General features: G+C 49.8%; 1 protein-coding gene across 1 annotated transcript in view; it reads right to left on the bottom strand.

The window, feature by feature from the left end:
• The window catches only part of LOC128951049 (hydrocephalus-inducing protein homolog), a 36,183-nt gene extending 15,695 nt beyond the window's left edge, over positions 1–20,488 (bottom strand). The window contains exons 1-15 of the mRNA XM_054296205.1: positions 20,366–20,488; positions 18,527–18,704; positions 17,832–18,052; positions 16,970–17,103; positions 16,819–16,878; positions 15,873–16,009; positions 15,115–15,236; positions 14,827–15,018; positions 13,025–13,264; positions 12,626–12,800; positions 3,332–3,387; positions 2,108–2,233; positions 1,736–1,855; positions 1,467–1,601; positions 1,077–1,276 (exon numbers count right to left, since the gene is read on the bottom strand). Coding sequence (XP_054152180.1) covers positions 1,077–1,276; positions 1,467–1,601; positions 1,736–1,855; positions 2,108–2,233; positions 3,332–3,387; positions 12,626–12,800; positions 13,025–13,264; positions 14,827–15,018; positions 15,115–15,236; positions 15,873–16,009; positions 16,819–16,878; positions 16,970–17,103; positions 17,832–18,052; positions 18,527–18,704; positions 20,366–20,488 — 2,219 coding nt within the window. The remainder of the gene's footprint in view (positions 1–1,076; positions 1,277–1,466; positions 1,602–1,735; positions 1,856–2,107; positions 2,234–3,331; positions 3,388–12,625; positions 12,801–13,024; positions 13,265–14,826; positions 15,019–15,114; positions 15,237–15,872; positions 16,010–16,818; positions 16,879–16,969; positions 17,104–17,831; positions 18,053–18,526; positions 18,705–20,365) is intronic.
• Positions 20,489–21,150: the final 662 nt, after the last annotated feature.

The following is a 21,150-nucleotide window of genomic DNA, read 5'->3' as shown; positions in this document are numbered from 1 at the left end:
CAGCTCCAGCTCTGTGCTGAAAAATTCTGTCCAGAGTCAGCAGCTCACAAGCTCCATCTTTCCCTCTGTCACTGCATCTAGGCTCTATTTCATCTACTTCAAGATTTAATTCCTGAAGTTCAGAAACTCTTTAAATCCCTATCAAGCAGGATCCAACATGCTCTGTAGCACTCAACAGAACTGCTGGCAAGCACATTGTAAAGGGATACCAGACGTTATTGAGGATTTATTTTGGTGGTGACAAAACAAGATCTGGAAATCCCAGAGAAAAACCGTGCATGGATTTACAAGTTCCTGCCTACACGTTTGCCCAGTCCAAAGCAGCAGCCTGTTTGAGCAGCATCTGAGGAGCCTGGATTGGAGCTGCCAATAGCTCTGACAGGCTTTGGTGGAAACTCCTCTTGGACCCTCCTGTTTCACAGCAGAAAAGTCAATTTGCCTTTTGACCTCTGTTTTGCCAGAGAAAAAAAAAATCAAAGCCACTCAGCTGCCTGAGGTTAGACAGCAGGTCTGTGCTGCATTCCTGACCTCAGCTCCTACACCAAGACCTCTGGGATCACACAACCCTCAACACACCACCAGCCAACTGAACTGGTTTCCTTGCAGGTACGGTGTCAAAAATGCATTACCCTCTCCAGTTCAGCCAACAGGAGAAACAGTGATTGTCTTCTGAGACTGGCAGGAACAGCACAGGCTGCCCACAGCACAGCTCATGTTGGGCATCTGATGCAGGGACCACTGGAAAGCCATGTGCCTGTGGCCTCCCAGAGAATGGGTCTATTTGGCTGACAGTTGTGAGTAAGCATTTCAGAAGCTGCTTGTGCTCAGGAGGGTGCAAGCCAGCTACCAACATGTTCCAGCACCCTCCAGGAAATCTGAGACAGAGAAAGCTCAAAGGCTGCATCCTGCTAAGAACACTGAAAGCAAAACACGTTGCCATCCATCCTGCTCACTTCCAGCCAGGGCTGCAGGGCAGCAGCTCTGATGCTCTGGTTCCTTTTGCTGCTCTTTCCCAACTCTACCATCACCCTAAGGTGACAGATATCCTTTGCACAAGGACAGATGAGCTGCCTCACCTCTGGGTGCTGAGCTCGTAACAAGCAGGCCGGTTTCCAACATTGTGAACCAGCAGAGTCTTCTGGGTGCTGTACTTGACCGGACAGGTGGAGAAGTCCAGCTGGTCAGGAAAGTCCAGGATGGCTCGAGCACCAATGGCCCAAACTGGTACAATGAACTCTTCACTTTCAGTGGTGCAGAGGAGCTGGTGGAAATAATCCTGTGGCAAAAGAAACTGTCTCAGCACAGAGCCTTTATCTCCATCTTTAGCATGGGCAAAGAGTATCTCTCAGTTCTAGATCCTCTGAAACCAGAACAAGTCCTCAAAAGTCAGGCCAGATGCCCTGAATCCAGCCTTTCAGGTCCAGTTTCCACTGAAAACAGCAACCTCTTGGGCCCTCGAGACTGACCTTTTTCTGCCCAGGGGTGAAGAGGATGCGGACAGTGGTGTAGAGGCCCGGTGGCACCTTGCGGCACGCGTCATTGGGGCCCACCAGCTGGAAATAAGGTGAGCTCTTCAAGGTGACCTTCACCAAGTGAGGAACCTGCAGGACAGACATGGAATGATGGTTTTGCCACTTGTGATGGCACAGGTGGACATGCCCTGGTGCCATCCTTAACCACCCTTCTCTGCTCTCCTCTTCCAGCACAGTGTTAAACCTCCAGTCCCAGCACTCACCTTGTCCCTGTTCCTCAGAACCAGCGGCACTTCACAGACCTCACCGGGGCTGTAGTTCTGAAACACCACCTCTGGTGGGCAAGGCTGAAACGAGCGCTGCTCTGGGACAGCTGCTGAGAACTGCAGGGAGAGGCCAGAGAGAGCAGAGACAGGTTCAGCTGCTGGGAGGAAGATTCTGCTCTGATCCCCAGTGAAGTGCAGACTCCGGGTGAGCACATCTGCCCAGCCCACACTGGGCAAACAGTGGCTCCTCCACCTCTGCCCTGGGCTGACCAAAAGCTCCTGGACCAGGCTGAGCAGGCTCAAGCCAAGCTGCTCTTCTGGCATCCTCCTCAATTATCACATCAAACAGCAAGGGCAGGGAAAGGCTACCTTGTGATGGGAGGTCCCAGGCTTGTCTTGAGGCTGGACAACCTGAGGCAGACTCAGCTTCTTAGCTCTGGCCAGCCTCTGCTTGGTGCTGAGAGACATCTCCTTCTGGAAGGCAGAGGGAGTCAGCTGGAAGGCAAAAAAACAGCAAGAGTCTCAGAAATGCTCTTGCTCATGGAGGCTTTTCTTGTTCACTTACTACTGATGAATGATTTGTGATCACAGCCACTAGCACAGTTCTGGAAGCCCTGGAAGTTTCCTGCGGAAATACTTAGCACCAATGAGTTAATAATACAGAGTGGAATACACATACTCCAGCCACATGGCTGTGTCCCATGAGTCTCTCTGTGATTTGATGGGACATGGTTGGGGATTTCTGCCCTTTGGGCATTTGTTTCCTCTTACTTTTCCCTGGATTGAGGCAGTGACCTTTCAGAGAGTGGGGAGGAGCTCTCAGAACTGCCCAAACTCCATCTCTGCACAACACTCAAAACTCACAGCCAGGAGATAGCACTGCTGGCTGAGTCCAAGGGAAGCAAGCAAGAAAAGCTGTACCAAGAGTGAGGTGCACAGGAATGTGTCCAAGTTTTAGCTCACTCTGTCAATTAGCATTGGTTTTCTCTGTCTGGGCTGACAGAGCCCTGGACAGAAGAAAACAGAGGGATCTCCTTGGCAGAGCCTCAGCAGTGGGGCATCTTCAGCCAAGTGAGCTGCAGACAGCAAGGGACCTTTGTGGCCCTGGCTCCATCCAGCGCTGCCTGCAGGGCTGCATCTGTGCCCACCCAGGAGCTGGGAGAGAACAGCTGCCTTGGGAGCTCTTCCAGCTGGGACCAGCCGTGGCTCTCAAGGCTTTGGGCAGAGTTTGAGCTTTCCCCCTCACGTGCCCAGGTGCCCAAGGGCAGGATGGTCAGAGCAGCACAGGTGAGTGCCCAGCCTGACAGAAGGAATGGCTGTGGCAAAGGGGAATGAAAGAAGCCCATGCTCAGGGCTTCAGCTGTACATTGGTTTCACTTGGCTCTGCTGGCACAGCCAGGCAAGGCGCTGGGCTGTCCCTGACACATCCCACAGTGTTCCCTACTGCACCAGGACAGCCCCAGCAACAGGAGCACGGCACAAAGGGCTGGGGAGGGGCTCTGCAGCTTCAGAGCATTGCTGGACAACAGGGGCAGGGAGAGCAGGGACAGCAGGGCAGTTTCCAGCCTTAACACAGCCCCAGGGGCTACTCACAGAATCAGCCTTCAGTCTTTCCCTGAGCAAAATACGAGGTGTTGGTGTCTTTGGCACTCCAGAAGCCATTGAGAAGGGATGATGTCACAGAGGAGTGACAACGCCTCAACAGAACTGGAAGGAACAACAAGGGAACTCTGAAAATCCAGAACCCAATTCATGGCAGACTCAAGGGATGTACTGGTGCTAAAGGTTTTATATGATTTGAAAGCAGCTAAGTGCTCATTAGGCAGAAGTAGCTAGTGTTGTTAGGCCTCAAGTTGGACTTTATTGCAACTATATGGGTACCTTGGCAATTTAAAGATTGATTGTACTGAAACCTGGAGCTAAAATGCTGAACATTAATAATGCTTAGAACAAACAAAACTGTAGCTTAAATATTATTTAAAAACATCTTGAATGGACTTTCTCTTCTTTAGGCTAAATGACCTCTGCTCTCTCAGCTGCTCCTCACAGGACTTGTGAGAGACTAGAATGTTATGGCTAATGCCTTAAATATTGCTATAAAGGACTTTTTGCCCATTGTGACAGAATTGAATAAAGAAGCTGAGACCCCCCCAAATGCACCCTTCCCTGAAAATGCCTCCTGACTGGAACTTGGCACTGGGAGTTAAGCTGCCTAAGGGAACTTGAGGCAAAATAAATGTGACACTATTGTCCTGTTAGCTCAGGTCTGGGGAGAAGTGAACAAGGCTGAGGGAGAAAAATATATCCCCACTAAAGTCAAATCCAGCAGCTGTCCTGAAAATCAGCTCTCTCTGCCTTCAGGCTGGGGGAGTCATAGCCACAGACTCGTCTGCTGAGGCCAGGTTTGCACACAAACTTCCCATCAACAGAGGGGGAAGGAGGAAATTTTGGGGGTGAAACACAACCTCTGGTAAGGGGCAGTGGACACCCATCCTCCCTCAGACAAACTGGCTCAGCTCTAAAACCCCCCAGCCCCAGAAGGCCACATCCAGGGGACATTCCCATGAGGGGCAGCTGAGGGGGTGTCATAACCCAGCAAAGACCTCCAAAGTGCCCCCAGAGCCATTCCTGAGGCCTTGCACCAGATGACTGCATGGCATGCAGAGAAACACAACAGATCTGAAAATCCACAACCCAATTCATGGCAGACTCAAAGGACATACTGGTGCTAAAGATTTTATATTATTTGAGAGTAGTATAAGAGACAGAGCCAAACTTGCCCCATCCCAGGGAGGTACCTGGGCAGTCCCACCTTGCCAAATCTGCATTAATCCATTGGAGTCTCAGATTTTGTGAGACCTCACCACAAAGAAGACCAGAAGAGGACTGAATGGGATGGGATCCATGGAATGGTGATATTTTCTACTAAATCTGTCTCTGTCACTCTATTCCCTCCTTCCCAGCTCCCTTCCCCCCCCCCCCCCCCCTTTTCTATTTCTTTCTCCCTCTCTCTTCCTCACATTTACTGTTCCATAAAATCCAAACTATTGACTTTGGCACATGGTCTCGTTTTGCACCTTAATCCAGGGGCATCTCCTTAATAATTTTAATAACCAGATTCATAACAACCCACTGAAACTTGAACATAACTCATTCACCTATAAGTAGTTTAAATACATACTATAGGAAAAAATGTATAGACTAGTATATTTAGGAAATGTTGCATTTCCTCAGTGAGAAAAAAGCACCATCAGCAGACCATGTATTGTTCATCCCCTCAGCTGTACATGCCACCGCACTGAAGACTGGCATTATCCCATCCTTTATTTCCCTTTGGCATTCTCTTTCAGAGCACAGATGTGACAAAACCAGAAAGTACAACTTGAGTCAATCTTTACCTTCAAACGAAATTCAGGACTCTCTGGCAGAAACCAAGGTTCTGCAAGTTTAGGAGTCCCTCGCAGAGCAATGTTTTGCGTGTTGTCGCTCACAGACAGCACTGTTCCGCGAACAACTCCGCTGGCAGTGGCCGAGTGCCGCAGGCTGAGCGCACCGGGTGCGAATGAGCATCAGGGCGGCTGCGGGCGCTGAGGCCGCGGCGCCGTCACAGACGCTGAGGGCCCGGGCGCGGTTACCGGGCAACCGCGGCACCGAGCCTGGGGCCGGGCCGGGCCGCGCTGCTGTGCGCAGGACATTGGCACTTTGGCTGCTGACTTGACTTTAGTGCTTTCTGCAGAGTCTTTCTGTATTTATGAAAGTTTAAAATGTGGTGATAAAGACACCTTTGGCAGGTCTATACCCTGCTCTTTGTATAGCACTAGGATGCTACCCTGGCTGGAGCCCCAGCAGGGGCTGAGGGAGCTGGGAAGGGGCTCAGCCTGGAGCAAAGGAGGCTCAGGGGGCCCTTGTGGCTCTGCACAACTCCCTGCCAGGAGGGGACAGCCGGAGGGTCGGGCTGTGCTCCCAGGAACAGGGACAGGAGCAGAGGGAACGGCCTCAGGCTGGGCTCAGGGTGGGCACCAGCAGGAATTTGCCCATGGAAAGGCTGCTCAGGCCTTGGCAGGGGCTGCCCAGGGAGCTTTGGAGTGCCCATCCCTGCAGGTGGCCCAGGAAGGGCTGGAGGTGGCACTCAGGGCTCTGGGCTGGGGACAAGGTGGGCATCGGGCACAGCTGGGACTCCATGGTCTCAGGGAGCTTTCCCAACCTTGATGATTCTATGATTCTATGATTCTATGAAGGAATGATTCAAAACAGATTTTAACTCTAAATCTATCATACACAAAAATTACAAAGGTCAAAATTCACCTAAAAGAAATTTAAGATTATTCTTTAAGATTGAAATAATCATATGTCAAAGTTGCATACAACATTGTTACATACAATATTGTAAAGCCATATAAAATAAAAGCCTTGTTACCCTTGTAAAATTATGGCTCGGGCCTGCTGCTTCAGCTAAGTACAGCTAACAGCTAGCCTGACAAGTTCCTGTGAGAAAGGAATTTGCACCTGTGAGAAGAAAGACTTCTACCCACATCTTCTATCCAGGAGACGTTAATGGGAGGAAAGGTTTTCACTAAGATGTACTTTAGCAACTACTAACCAATGAACCGAACTGCAGTAAATTACCAACCAATTAAAATGAAAGACAATGCCTTTAGAAAACCATATAAATGCGAGCTGTGAAGAATAAAGATGGGCTGTTGTGCATGAAGACAGCGACGTGTAAAGACAGCATTACATGAACCACCCTTGGGTTTAACATCATCAGTGAAAAGTTAAACTGGACCTCTCTATTAGGAAAGGATTATTCGTTCAAATTTTCTTGTCCTTGAAGAGAATACAAAAGTCTTTATAGATATATTACTGCTTATGTAAATACAAACACCTTCATGTTAACATGTAGAGATACATTCCGATTAACATTATTGACAGACCAATGGAAGAGGAAAAATAATCAGATTTTATAGGCTGACTTCTTCCCTCTAATACCTGGCCATTCTGGCTGAGATGCCAGACTTATGACCACACTGCTTAATTCTTTTTCAGTTAAAAAGGAAGCAGAGTTGTGACAAAAGCTGTGCCTCCAATGATGCCTGGCCTTGTACGCATCTAGTAAAAAAGATATTTCTATGTTTTTGAAGTTTCTCAAAAGGCAGATCTTTGCCTTGGAAATGCAACTCTCAGTCAGTGACTTTGTTGGCAGAAGATGAAATAAAATGCAGCTTGTGCCTTTTCTGTGTTTATCTTTTGTGTGCTGGTTTTAGAGTTTGTTTCATATTGCTGCTTTTCCCCTGCTCTTTTCCCCGTAGGTGTTTTGGGGGAGCAGAGGTGCAGCGGCCCCGGGGGGGCTGTGGTGGCCAAGCCAGGCGAGCCCAGGGCAGGCTGGATTCACGGCCACAGGGCCCTGCTGGGATCCATGGATAATGAGAGGATTGGCCCTCACAATTAAGGGATGACTGTTGTGTGAATATTAAGAGAAGCTTTATTGATGTGTAGTTATGTCATTGTAGTTTAAATGTCCTCTCTTCTCCCCATAGTTTCCCTTTTTGCAGTGCTTTCCCTCTTCCCTGTGAGCACCATAGACCCCTGCTCTGGCGCAGAGCTGCTTGATTACTTCTGCTTGATGGAGCCTTACCTACTGTGTTTGTGTGCCTTGAAAACGTTTTTTAAAGTTTATTTCGTTTTCTGACTAAATTCTGATTGTTTTATATAGTTTTACAGTTACTGGAGAGATTGAAAAGTAGTAAATGCAACGCCTTCTTACCTATCGAATTTTAACATGGTCTGATATTTTTAACAAGAATGCTAACAAATTTGCCATATAAAATGATGCCAGATACAGTCACAAAAAGCTGTTGGGTTGTTCAGCAATATGCTAAATTGCACATTATATTTATTTTTCAGTAACCCTGCACTTTAAAAAGTCTTACTGAATTTCTGTTTCCATGGAATTTGGAGTTCCCATGAGTTTTTCTCATAACTGATTTACTTAGAATTCTAATATGCTTGTTACAACTTTAATCCCTCCAGTACACCATCATGCTGTTTTTTCATTTATGGATTATTCACGTTTTAGTTGTCTTTTTGTATTAATAACCTTAGACTATGTTACATCACGTCATATCTGTAACTTTTAAGGATGTTGATTTTAATTCTGTTAAAATAAGGCCCAATATTGTAATGCTCAGTTACATACTGTTAAATTGTATAAGGCTAAGATTTATAAAGTTAATTTTGGTCGACTTTATTTCTGTTAAGTTTCAGTATTCCTAAGTTTGAACCACGTTCTATTCCAGTTTTTTATGGTTCCAGTTATGTTCAATATTAATAGTAATTAACTTTGAGTTCTCTTGAGTGTGCTTTTTGTTCTACTAAGGTGATAATAAAATTATGTTTATTAATTTGAAATCCTTCTAGGGTGGAGTTTTATTAAGTTCATCTTGTTAAGCTCTATCACTGTCCAAATTTATTTATATCCGGTTTGAGTGTTATTTAATCTGAGGTATCATCAATTTTACTAGTGAGCTGTTCACTGTTTTCCTTTGATACATTTTTGCTGTCATAACTACATAAATGTTTGTATTACTGTTTTTATAGCCAGCTTTTCATATGCTTTACCATCTTTTGGTGTAATTATCTACAAGATGTGTCATTTCAGGATCCTCCTTTTGTTCTCTAGCTGCTTATGTATCTTATGCTTATGGACTTCCTCATAGTTCTCAAGTAACTGGATTTTAAAACAATAGTTTTTTATTTCCATTTCCCTAAGAGACATTGGACATTATTCTTTTCTTTTCTCATGCTGTGGAGCCCTGTGTAAATGACTTGATAGAATTTGCTAAGTTTTGTTGATTGTAATTGGTCTTTTATGTATCTTATCCCATATCTAATAGATAACCAGTGATAACCTTCATGAGATAATAGCCTCAAAAGAATGTGCTGTTTCAACATCAGAACATAGAAGCCTTTTTTAAATGAACGGAAAGTGGGAGATGTCATAGACAGAAGAATTATAAAAGAAAGGCCTTATGAAATCAGGCCTTGTTCTCGTTATAGGTAAAATTTAAGTTAAATTAGGGTACAGTTCAATTATATTGTATTAATTATGTTATATTAATTGTATTATGTTAAGAGGGGGGGGGCTTGTTGGAATGTTCTAGAAGGGTCCAGGGTTTGGTGCAAGGGTGGTCTGGCGGGGCAAAGTGAGGGACTGGATGAAAGATCTGACCAATCATTTGAAGCCCTGCAGAAACAATTGGTCCAGAATGAACGGCGTTAAAGCTCAGTGCGAAGCCTGGAAATGGACCAATCATCATGCATATCCAAAATGGACCGATCCTGGACTCGAAGGGGGCTATAAATGGGGGAAGTTTGGTTGGGTTGGGGTTCTTCTTCTTTTTGGATACTTGTTTGGTGGGGAGAACCCAGTGCACTTGGGGTTAGCAGACTGTTGTTTTCGGCTTGCTGTGTGGGTACCTGGGCTTATCCTGGGCACTCCATTCCTTGTAGCTATTTTAATAAACAAGAACCTCTTTCTCCAGAGAAAGTTTGGCCTTTCATCTCTTCTAAGTGCAGCTAAGCAGTTACAAGTTCCCATATGAAGCTATTTTGAGAATGAAAGTTTGTTAACAATCTATTCTGAGGGTGAAAAACAAATGCACCTGCAACAACAAGGGATTTGTCTCATGAGAATCAGTGAAGAGAACAGTTAAACAATACAACAGAGAGATTTGATGTACAATTAAAATATATTTTATTAATCAATAGAGTAATAAAAAAGAAATCTATTAACTAATTAAAGTTGCACACAAAGTCTGAAACTGTATAAACTAAGTAGAGTGAATAAAGAATGGTCTTTCCCTGCGTGAAGAAACTGAGTCCCCAGAAGTGGTAACCTCCCTGTCAACACAGATGATACCCAGTCATTGTGGAACATCATCATCTGACTGCCCCCTCTGCAACTGTGCACCTCCAGCTGAGACGATTAAAGATTCCTTTGGTCTCTACATTTTTTGTTCAGGCTTCTTCACCTTCTCCTGAGGCTTATTGGTCTTCTGACCTTTGTTTTGAGCTGCATACTGGGACTTGTTTCTCTTTTGGATAACAGGTGACCGCAGGGTACCCTGAACCCTGTTCCAGTAGGAGAAATTCTGCTGCAATGACTCATACGTCTGAATCCTCAGGAGCAAGTTCTCTATCTCAGCTGTGTCCTCTGAGATTTTGGTTCCCCCCATATTTGGGACTTTGGTTCCCCCCTTCTTTGGGGCTTTGGTTCCCCCCTTCTCTCGGGCTTTGCTTTCACCCTTCTTTGAGGTCTTGGTTTCACCTGTCTTTTGGGCTTTGGGGGGTTCCCCCTTCTCTGGGGCTTTTACTTCCCCCTTCTTTGGAGCTTTGGTTTCCTTCACTGGGATTTTGGATTCCTTCCACTCTGGGGATTTGGGTTCCTTTTCTGGACGTTTGTTTTTCTTCTCTGGGGGTTTGGTTTCCTTCTTTAGGATTTTGCTTTCCTCCTTCTCTGGGATTTTGGTTTCCTTCTTTGGAATTTTGGTTTCCTTCTTCTCTGGTATTTTGGTTTCCTTCTTTTCTGGAGGTTTGTTTTTCTTCTCTGGTATTTTGGTTTCCTTCTTTTCTGGAGGTTTGTTTTTCTTCTCTGGGGCTTTGTTTTCCTTCTCTGGGGCCTTGGTTTCCTTCCCCTCTGGTGATTTGGTTTCCTCCTTCTCTGGGGGTTTGGTTTCCCCCTTCTCTGGTTTTGGAGGTTGGATACCCACAGAGACACCCTTCTTGTCCTCCTTCCGCCTCTCTTCCTCCTTCTGCCTTTCTTCCTCCTTCTGCCTCTCCTCCTCCTCTAAGGCTTTTGCCTCCCGCTGACGCATTTGAATCAGCCGCTTCAGCAAACTTCAGCAAACAAAACAGAAAACATCGCTGAGAGTCACCACCAGAAACTTGAGCTCACCAGTCCTGGCTGCCCTGCACTTCATTCCTTGACCCTGAGGCCAGGCAGAACCACCAGACCATTTCCGTAAATTTTCCTCAACCCACAGAGGCTGGGAACATCCCAAGTGAGGGCATTGGTGGAAGGGGACTTCCAGGACCAGCCAAACCTGAACCATGCCATCATAAGGTCTTGGCTGTGCAAGCTCCCTCTTAAGGCACAGCCAGACCCCTCCAGCCCCTGCCAAAGGCTGATCCACCAGCTCTCTGTGCTGATGCCTGAAAACGCTCTTTGTCTCTTAATTTCCCAGTTTAAAGCAGAGCACAGATGGCTAACATCTGCTTATCTCTCCTACAATTCTTACTCAGCTCACTCAGCACCCCTCAGGGTACAGCCTGCTCCTTAATGACAATAATCCTATCAGTCAGAAAGCAAAGGCTGCAGGAACTCCTCTCCTGCAAGACAGGCTCTTGTCAGCCAGATTTGCTGCTGGAACCCAGCTGTGACCAAGCAAACCAGTGCTGTCTGCCATGAAAACCATCTGAAGCAGCCTCATCTGTCTCCTCTCCATGAAATCAAATTCAGCCTGGGCTGAAGGAAGTCCTGATGCACAGCCTTGCTTTAACCAGCCTCCACTCTCAGCTCCACACTTTGCCTATGTGTCCTGAGCTGGGCTGCCTTGCTGGAGCAGAGCTTCTCCTGGGCTTGCCTACTGCTGCAGCTGAAGGGGAGCCTAAAGGACATGAGCTTTCATGTGTGCTGTCCCACCATAAGGAGCACCCTGGCAGATCAGCATTGCAAGGACTTGCAATGCTGTGGCAGGACCAGGACCCAAAGCAAGGTTTGCTCTGTGCCCCACACCTGCCCATACCACAGTCCCACTGTTTTGGTGAAGGGACATGATGAAGAAGGTGCAACTCAACACCATGGACCTAAAGACACCTCTAGAGGCAGTGCCAAGGCAAGCCCAGAGCCCAGCTCCCTGCAGGCAGCATCTAAGGCAGGAGGGCTCACCACTCAAATAGAGAAGAAGATCTTCTGTCTCAACAGAAGAAGGTCCTTCCTCTCTTGGGAGCCAGGGAGCTCAGAGTGGCCATCCCTGTGCTGCTTCTGGCCTTTGCTCTGCAGCACCTCTGAGCTCAGAGTCCTTGGAGCAGGGAAGCCCTCCAGGGATGATAACCCATGGAAGAGCAGTAACCCATGGAAGGCTTACTCACTTTTTCCTCCGTATGTGCTTGCTTCCCAGTATTATTTTATCCATTTCTGCTTTCTTCTTCTCAAGGAGGGCATAATACTCATCCTCATCTCTTTGCAAGATACGTTCTGTGTTCCTCGGCAGAGCTTTTTCCCATTGCAGATCTTTAGCACAAACCAGAGGAGAAACCATGAGTGACTGCAAGCAGAGCTGGGTGCTCTGGGGCAGCTGCAAGGATTCACAGCTTTTCCTGATGCAGCCTATCATCCCAGGAGATATTGGGGAGCTCATATCCCTGCTCCACAATTCAGAAAATCCCCCAAACTATGGCTGAGCAGTAAAGTCCCCATCCCCTCAGATCCCAGGAAAGGAGACTCGGTGAAAGCAAGATGAGATTGTTCTTTTGCTGCTAGGAAGGTGCAAATATAAAAGAGCCAGTGATATTAGGCCTGGTCCTATTGGCTGAGGAACTCATCCAGCCCTAGTCTTTGTGGCTAAGGGACACAAGGAAATATCCTGATTATTTCCCCAGTCTATGGCAGGCAGATAGGAGCTTGCTTTGGCTGCACTCAGGATTGGAAGAGGATGCCACAGCCCTTCAGCCAAGAGTTCCTCCACCAAGCTGGGGAACAGGCAGCTGCTAAAAGCACGGGCTTTCCCTGGAGAGCAAGGTGACAGAGAGTTCAGGGTGTATGGGCTGGAGTCCCTGCTGTGACCACAGGCAAAACAGACACCACCAAACCCTCACTGTTTTTCTGACCTGCTGCTGCCTTGCCCATGGCCTTGGCCTCAGCCTCAGCCCTGGCCTTGAGCTCTGCCTCTTGAGCCTTTGGCCTCCACTGTGCTCCATGATTCTGCAGCACCTCTCGGAACAGTGTCGCAGCTGCAGCACGTGGAGGCAGAAAAAATCTCTTCTGGTACTCAGACCGCAGGATCTGTGTGTGGAGGGAAGAGAAGCCATACACAAGATTCCTTTTCTTGCCTTTCATCACAAAGATTCAACAAACCCATTTTCTGTCTCCTCCCTTCCTCCCAACAACACAAACTATTTAGTTTAGGTCCTCCCACAGCATGTCAGCAGAGCTGGCTTTGCCCTGGGGATTGCCTCCATCCCCCTGGCACAAGCCTGGGAATGCTGAATGGAGACCAGACTTCTCACCTTCTCCTTCTCAAGGAGATGCTCATGAAAATCCATTAAGTAAGACTCAGTGGGGAAGTTGCATGGGTTCTTCACCACCACTGTGGCCTCCACCCCATCGCTGTCCACCGGCATCCCTCCCATCTTTAGTGCTGGGGGCCTGAACTCCAACCGTGGCTCCAGACCTTGTCCTGAGAGGTGCAGCTTTAAGCGATTGCTGCTCCCACAAATGATAAGCTCCAGCTCATTCTTGTAAGACCTCTGAAAAGAGGAAAGTGCAGAAAACTCATCCACGAAGTCTCAGATGACAGGACCCCAAATACAGCAATGCTTGGTGTTATCAGTCCCTCCAAGGTGAATGGAAACCAGATATTTACTTATGCTAGGGACTAGAGCATCTGTAGTAGTCTGGGTCTGAGTAACTGGGATGAATGCTGGTGTGCACTGTAACTGGGTATCAGATGGATGTACAATGGCCTGTCAGACATTTTCACCTAGTCATGCAGGAGTGCAGTGCTCATGGGAAAGGCCCTCAGGGTTACAGTGTCCAGACACAGTCCTGGCACTGCTGCATCAGGCAAACACCAGCTCCAGGAGAGAGGCAAATGAGCTCTTGCTGGCCAGAAATAAGGGTCATCTTCTCTGCTTAGTGTTTGGCTCTGGTCCAAGCCAGACACAAGATGGTTACATTTCTTGAGCAATTAAAAGATCCCTGGGAGTGTGTGTGGGCACAGAAGCACTTGTGTCCATGCTGGTACACACTGCCATTTTCCAAGACCCAGCAGCCACAGGCAAACCACTTTTGGGAATGCTTTGTCCTTTGAGCTGAATCCCCAGCTGCACAGGAATGTGCAGGCAGGCCAGAGCCCCAGGGACTGCTGGCAGCACCCCACTACAGGTGACTGTCCTGCCGTGCCCAGGAAGGTGGGTGGTGGCTGTTTGGTCTGGCAGTCCTGCAGCAGGATGGGCCATTCCAGGATTATCCTCTGTGAGTGGGCAGCTGCTCTGCACTGAGTGTCACAGCTGCAAATACAGCCAGGCAAAGGGCAGGCTGAGGGGAGTTGGGCACACCCCCCCATGTGCCAAGAGGCAGCCTCAGAGCCCTGGTGCTCTCTGTGCAAGCTCCCTGTGGGCATTTCAAAGCACATCTCACGGGAGTGCTCTGTGGGGTGAACTGAGCCACGCTGAGTACGGGGTTTGCAGAAAGCTCCCTGTGAAGGCAGAGCTCCTACCACACTCTCTGTACCAGGCCCTCATTTCCAGATAGCCCTGACAGGCCTCCTGGGCTGACACCCGCCAATCTCACCTCCTCCTCAGGTGCAAACTGGATTTGCAGATTCTGCCACCTTCCTGCACAAAGGATTCCATTGGAGGGCGTCACGTGAAAGGGACAGGGCTCATCCACCAGTGCCTGCAGCTTCTGACATATGGCGGGTGTCATGAATTTGACGTGACTATTCTGGGCACAGAAATCAATAATGTGAGGTCTCCTCGTGTTCTGAGACACTGACACGGTGCTGAGAGCACCCACAGCCAAACCAAGTGTGGCCCCAAAGCCCAGAGCTGGAGGGAAGCCCTGTAGACAGGGCAGGCAGATAGGGAACTAGTGTCCTCAGAGGAGGAGGAGGAATGGGTGAAGATGGCAGCAAAGCAAAGCATCAGCTAATGGAACAGGTTAAGGCAAACCAGCCTTGATCTAGACCCTCAGAAGTTTCCTCAAACACACTGTAGACCCAAGTGCTCAAGCAGCCACAGAGCAGAAAGGGCAAGAGTCACAAAGAAAACCCAACCAAGTTCTGTGTTCAATGTCGCCTGTGCTTTACCCTCAGAGCAGGCTTGTTGGAAGCAATGAACCATTTGCAGGATTCTGGGAACTGGTTGTAGAGTTGGATGGTCTCAACCTGGCAGTCCCCAGCAACGATGTCAGAGAACTGCAATCTGTTCTTGGAGAGGGTGAGTGACAGTTCCAACACAGTGGCACGGATGCGGATGCTGTACATAGGGCCTTTTGTCACCTGGAGAAGGACAGAGAATTCAGCAGAGCAATGTGACAGTGCAGGTGACATCTGCTGCTCTGCCCAGCCTGCTGCCTGCCCCAAGAGCTGTGGTACCTCTATGGGCAGCACCACTTCCACGTCACCATATGGCTTGTGGGCACTTTCAAAGTGCACGTCGAAGTCCACGCTGTTGTTGGGGGGCAGGCAAATCACCTGGTCCAGGCCCACGCTGAAACCTTGAACAGATGAACACAAAGCCGCTGAGATACACACAAAACACAAAATGTGTACAAGCATTTAGGCCTTACAGGTGTCCTGGCTGAGAGGTGTGGCAAAAGCCCCATGCTGTGCTGTGACCTGGACAAAATCTTAAGATTGCACCTGAACACCCTTCAGACACAGTGAGCCACTGTGTGATGGAAGGGCAGCCTTGCCTCAAGGCCTCTTTTGGAAACCTCTTTTGATCCACCAGAGGATCTCACAGGCTGCTTCCTCAGTAAAGGCTGAATACAGGTGCTGGGAACCTGTGTGAACTCCAAACAAAGCACTTCCAAAATACAGCAGACCCCACTGGTTGGCAAAACAAGCCCACAGAGTGTCCAAAGAAACTTGCTGCTTGTGGGAGCCGAGGGTGGAAGATGCTGAGGTGACCAGGGTGATGGTCACCATTGGCCCCTGCACTGAAGCGTTAGGGCAGTCACAGGCAGGCCAGGTCCCTGGGCATGGCTGGCCAGGAGAGTTCTGCCTCTACAGCTCCCAGCAGGGGCACTGAGAAGAAAAAGCTCAGAAACCTCCCCAGGTTCAGGGGCTTAAGCTAATTTGTCTGAGACACCTCCTTCAAGGGCACAGGAAGTGTCTCCAGCACTGCTTACCTGTGTCCTGCAGGACAGATACATCAACCTGGAAGGACACATGGATCTGCCCAGGATTGGTGATCTTCAGAGAGTGTGACTCAGTGTAACCCTTAAGGACAGGGCCCATGTCCAGGACATACTGGGGCAGCTCAACTCTGCAAGGAATAAGGACAGTCCTTAAACCACAGCCTGGCTACACATCCAAGTGGATGGAGAATACAAATAAAGTGGCTATTTCTCTATTCACTGCTGTCAAAACTCAGCTCAAGCCCATGAAACCTATAGCTTCACCACCTGGCAATAACTCTGTGAAGTCAGGAGGAGTGCAGGTCCTAGGTTTGATCAGCTACTAATGGTACCTGAAAATAAAATTAGTTTAAAATGGACACTGGCCACAGCTCATCTGCCATGAAAAGCCAGTCTAGGTGAGTCCACTGGGCCTCCACTGCTCTCAGTGGAACTGCCTAGCCTGGTGTACAGCCTGAGCCTGAAATTGCTTTGGACTCTAGGAATAAGGTTTGCCTGCACAGGAAATCTTCATTGCTCTGCAACCAGACCACATGAGCTGCTCTGCAGAGCATCTCCTTCCTGAATTGAAGCTCCCGTGCTTGTGCTGCATCATGATGGTGCAAAGGGACAGGCCAAGTCACCTAGATAAGCCCTGCCACCCCACCAGGATCCAAATCATCTGATGTTAGGTTTTAAAGGGTTTGCTGACACGTGCAGTTCCCTTCTCCTTTTGTTCAGTGTCACAGCTGCCCAGCTGTTAGTTGGAAGCAAGACCTCAGCTGGGAGTTGTCTCTTTCAGAGCTAGGCAGCAGGGACAGAATCTATGCTGTCTGGAAGGGCTAGAAGGTCTGCACTGGGTCCCCCAGCTCTAGGGACAGAACCCCACACCTGTGGGGAGCTGAGCAGTGCAAAGCTCAGCGTGGTGCTGGGGAAGGGAGGACACTCCGCTGCTCACATGCAGCGTGTCACAGCCACCAGGACCAGAGCCTTTCTGGAGTCCAGGCTGTTCCCAGCTCTGCAGACACAGGGAGCTCTCAGGAGAAGGGGACATGGCTGGGTGTTCCCACCCAGGGGCACCTGGACATGGGGTGGGCGTCCCTACTCACTTGACAAGACTCTGGCACAGCTCCTTGTCAGGGAACCTGCTCTTCAGGGGATGGGATGTGAGCCTTTGCTGCAGCTCCAAAGCAGCCTTCTCTATCAGCATCCTGATCATCTTTATCTGCAGCTGAGTGTCTGACTGAAGAAAGGGAAGACAGTGGCTGGTTAGCAAAGGTCCTTCCCAAAGCCCAGCTTGCACCTGAGAAAGGATCCCAGCCCACTCTTGTTGGGAGGGGGTGTGGGGTCCTCCTGTCTGGCTGCTCAGTGCCTGTGACACCTCCTGCTCTCTTAGCCAGGACCTCATCTCCAGGGAAGTAACTCCAGCATCTTTGCCTGCCCAGACACTGTTAGCAAAGCTGATCTGGCCAGGCAGACAGACAAGCCAGGAACCTTCCAGAGCTCCAGATACTTGCCTGCCCCCAGCCTGTACCAAGGCAGCTTGGACAGAAGCTGTCTCGAAAGGGAACTGGCACCAAGCTGGTGCCTCGTGGAGATGAGCACCTCCAGCACAGCCCCAGAACACAATCTGGCAGCTGCTGTTAAGGTCTGTAAATCTGGCAGGGCAAGGGTTGGGAACAATGAACTCCCCAGCAATGACCTGCATCTCCTTCAAAGCACCATCAACTCCATCCCTGGAGCATGGCCTTCAGCATCTCTCCCTGGGGCAGCCAGGAAGCTGCTGCAGCCCCAGAGGAGACCATGACCAGCGTGGCAGCCCTAGGGGCAATGCTGAGGTGACACAAGGTTGTCAGTGGGCAGGGAGGTCCCAAGTGTCATCAGGGCACCAGGAAGCTGCTGTGGGCTGCAAGGGGCTCAGGTGACATGGAGAGGGTGGCCTGTGCCAAACGGGGCTGCAGCTGTTCTTACTACAGTGCCAGAGGCAAGCACGCTGGGCTGCAGGTCCCGAGTCTTTGGGTTCTGAGTCTTCAAGGTCTGACTGTTAGTGGACTGAGTTTTCAGGGTCTGAGACTTCAAAGTCTTGGTCTTCAGGCTCTGAGTCTTCTTCAGAACAACTGATTTATTCCTCTGATTGTCTTGTTGCAGGGGTTTTATGAGCTGTTTCAGTATCTTCTCATATTTTTCATTTCCTGAAGGAAGAAAGCATCCACAAAGAGAAGGGTGAGCAAAGTGCCAGTCCCATTTAAGCTGGGAAGTCCCCGCCTCCCAACACTGGTTTCTTCCAGAAAGAAATCCCTCAAGCCATCTATGGAAAGTGGATGCTGCTGCTCCTCTCTGAATCTCATCCCCTGCAATGTCACACAGATCCAACCCTGCCAGAAGCCCTGCCAGCCTCTCTTACAGCTTTCCCAAGCCTTTCTCTCTAGCCATCGTCCTTCAGGACCCTGCCAGATGAGCTGGCAGGCTCTGCAGGTTGGTTCCTGGGACAAAGTCCACATGGGATCCTCTGCTCAAGACTCATGAAGCAACCAGGGGGCTTGACTTGATCTGGGAGTCCTGCAACCCTCCAGGCTCGGTGGAGGTTGCCATGAGCTGCCCTATGGGCACACGGTAGGGAACAAAACCAGAGGGGCCCTTCCTGGGGGCAGACAGGCAGTGCCCACCTCTGATGTTCCAGGGCAGGTCCAGACTGATCATGGGAAAGGACGCTTCTCCTTTCAGGCAGATATTTTCTGGTTCCAGGTCACCCACTTTAAGCTGGTAAGTCCTGCTGAAGGCTCCTGGTAATCCTGGCATGTAAGAAAATTTCAGCAGTCGCTTCTTGCCAGGTGCAAGGGAACCCTGCAGGGACGGGAGAAGAGGGAGGGAATGCATCAGAGTGTTTGATGGGGGATGGCTCGGGGGACAGGTTCTCATCTAGAAGAAACCATCAGACCACATCACCTTCATGATAAATATATTACAGTATTGGCTTTCACAATTGTTAGAGTAAATACTATATGTTTTATAATGATGACTTTTGTAAAAGAAGTTTTGCTAAAGTTTAGAGTTCTTTTAATGAGAATGTTGTGTTGTGTTACTAATGTTGGTGAAGAGTTGTTGCAATATTAACATTTAACCAATGAAGGAATGGAAACCTGTTGAATGTGTTGAAAAGTTACAAATGACCAGGACTAGGACAACTGCACATACTCCAAAAAGGCGGGACAGAGGAGGAACTATGTTAAAATGTTTGAGAATGTATAACCATTTGTAAATATGCATTAGGCTGATGCAATACCCGGAGTATACAAGGGCTGTTGCTGTGTTGACTGGTGTGTGCCTCTGGTTGTGGCTAAGTACCCAAGTCAAGCACCCAGCGCTGTTACTTCTACTTTATTGACTTGGTCCCCTGTTGTCTCTTATTAAATTTTCTTTAAATTTTAACTGAGGAGCAGGCTTTGTTACTCACACCTTCTACCTTCCTTGTGACCAAAAGTTTGAGCCTCTGATCCTGGGGTGCAGTGTGTTCTCCTCGGGGCTCATAAGACTGCAGCCCTAGCACTGCCTGATGTGAGCACAGCTCTGCTGCTGAAGGGGTTTGCCCTCTGCCAGCAAGAGCCCGCATCATCAAAAAAAGGCTCTTCTGCTGCCACTGTGGAAGGGAAATCCCTGCACTGAGCAGGGCCAGCAGCTCCTCTCATCCCTTGTAGGAGACAGGCAGGAAGAAATGGGAAAGCCAATCGGCTTCCTCTTCCCACTGCAGGAGGGCTGCTTTGGCTCAAAGACATCCAGACAGGACTGAGAAGCTTGGACAGTGGTGGGATGCTGCAGATTTTTATCCCTGCTCTTCCAGCCCCGCTGCTCCCTGGCCCCCTCACTGCCCCACAAAGGCGCTGCACAGCAACAAAGCTGGAGGAGGCAGGGAGCAGCAAGCCTACTAAGGGATGTGTGATCACACAGCCTGGGTAAGGTGACCCTCAGAAACGCTCCAGTGCCAGCACTGCCTGAGATCTCAGCCATCGGGGTTCCCAGAGTGACTGTGAGCAACCAATTAAAATTTTAGTTATGCCTCAACATATGTTATAAATCCACTTTCTGACATGGGGTGAAAAGTTACTAGAGGGGCTGTAGACGTGCTGGGAGCCTTAACACATCCCATATGTAAAGGAGGTTGTTAGGAGGAAATGCAGACAGGCTCTGTGTCTGGGGGGCTGCAAGAGATTTCCCCCTTGGAGAAAGACAGACAGACCCCGAAGCCCGGGAAAATTTTGCCCGTCTGAGCAAAAAAGTCCTAGACGGGCTGAGTTATGGGAGAAATCTCAGCATATAATAGCAGTTAACACTGACAGTTTTTCCCTGCCGATTTAGTTATTTTGTTGGGCTGGGAGCACCCGGAGGGTCCGGCTCCCTGCAGAGCCGCTTCTTCCCTGTCTGTCTACGCTGCTGTTGCCGCTTCCCCGCTCGCCACGGCAACCCAGTGCTCCTCTGCTTCCCCGAGGGAGCAGCCGCCGTGTCCCGACCGGGACAAACCGCGGCTGCTGAGCCCGGCCCGGCCGCAGCCCGTGGGACAGCCAGCCCTGCTGCCGGCCGATGGAGCCGGGCCCGGTGCCGGCCGATGGAGCCGGGCCCCGCTGCCGGCCCATGGAGCCGGGCCCCGCTGCCGGCCGATCCAGCCCGGGCCCCGCTGCCGGCCGATCGAGCCCGGCCCCGCTGCCGGCCGATCCAGCCCGGCCCCGCTCCGGCCGATCCAGCCCGGGCCCCGATGCCGGCCGATGGAGCCGGGCCCCGATGCCGGCCGATCCAGCCTGGGCCCCGATGCCGGCCGATCCAGCCCGGCCCCGCTGCCGGCCCATGGAGCCGGGCCCCGATGCCGGCCGATCCAGCCTGGGCCCCGATGCCGGCCGATCCAGCCCGGCCCCGCTGCCGGCCGATCCAGCCCCTCACGCCGCGGCGGGCACGCACTCCGGTACGATTGGCAGCACACGCTCCATCTGCTGAGCAGGAGCTGACACAGCGCCTCAGGGCTCTAGCGGTGACGCTTTGTCCCTGTACTCCGTTGCTCTCTCCATTTCTCATTTTCTCTCTTTTCTGTCCCCCCTCTGGTCGGGACCATGCCCTTTCTTTATCAACAAACAGTTTTCAGATACAACACTTGCTGCGTTTGTGCCTTATTTTCATCTGAGAAATCTATCAAAAAGAATTCTCCTCTGCTCCCCTTACAGCAGGACAGGACAGTGACCCACACACCTGTGCCTCCCGCCGGTGTCGCCTCTGACAGCAGAGCCACCCACCAGCCAAGGCCCTG

The sequence above is a fragment of the Melozone crissalis genome, unplaced genomic scaffold (genome assembly GCF_028551555.1).
Source record: "Melozone crissalis strain CALT ecotype California unplaced genomic scaffold, PUWL_Pcris_2 ptg000007l_1, whole genome shotgun sequence".
Taxonomy (NCBI): Eukaryota; Metazoa; Chordata; class Aves; order Passeriformes; family Passerellidae; genus Melozone; species Melozone crissalis.
Note: the sequence above shows the minus strand (reverse complement) of the source record. Positions and strands in the feature narration are given on the sequence as shown.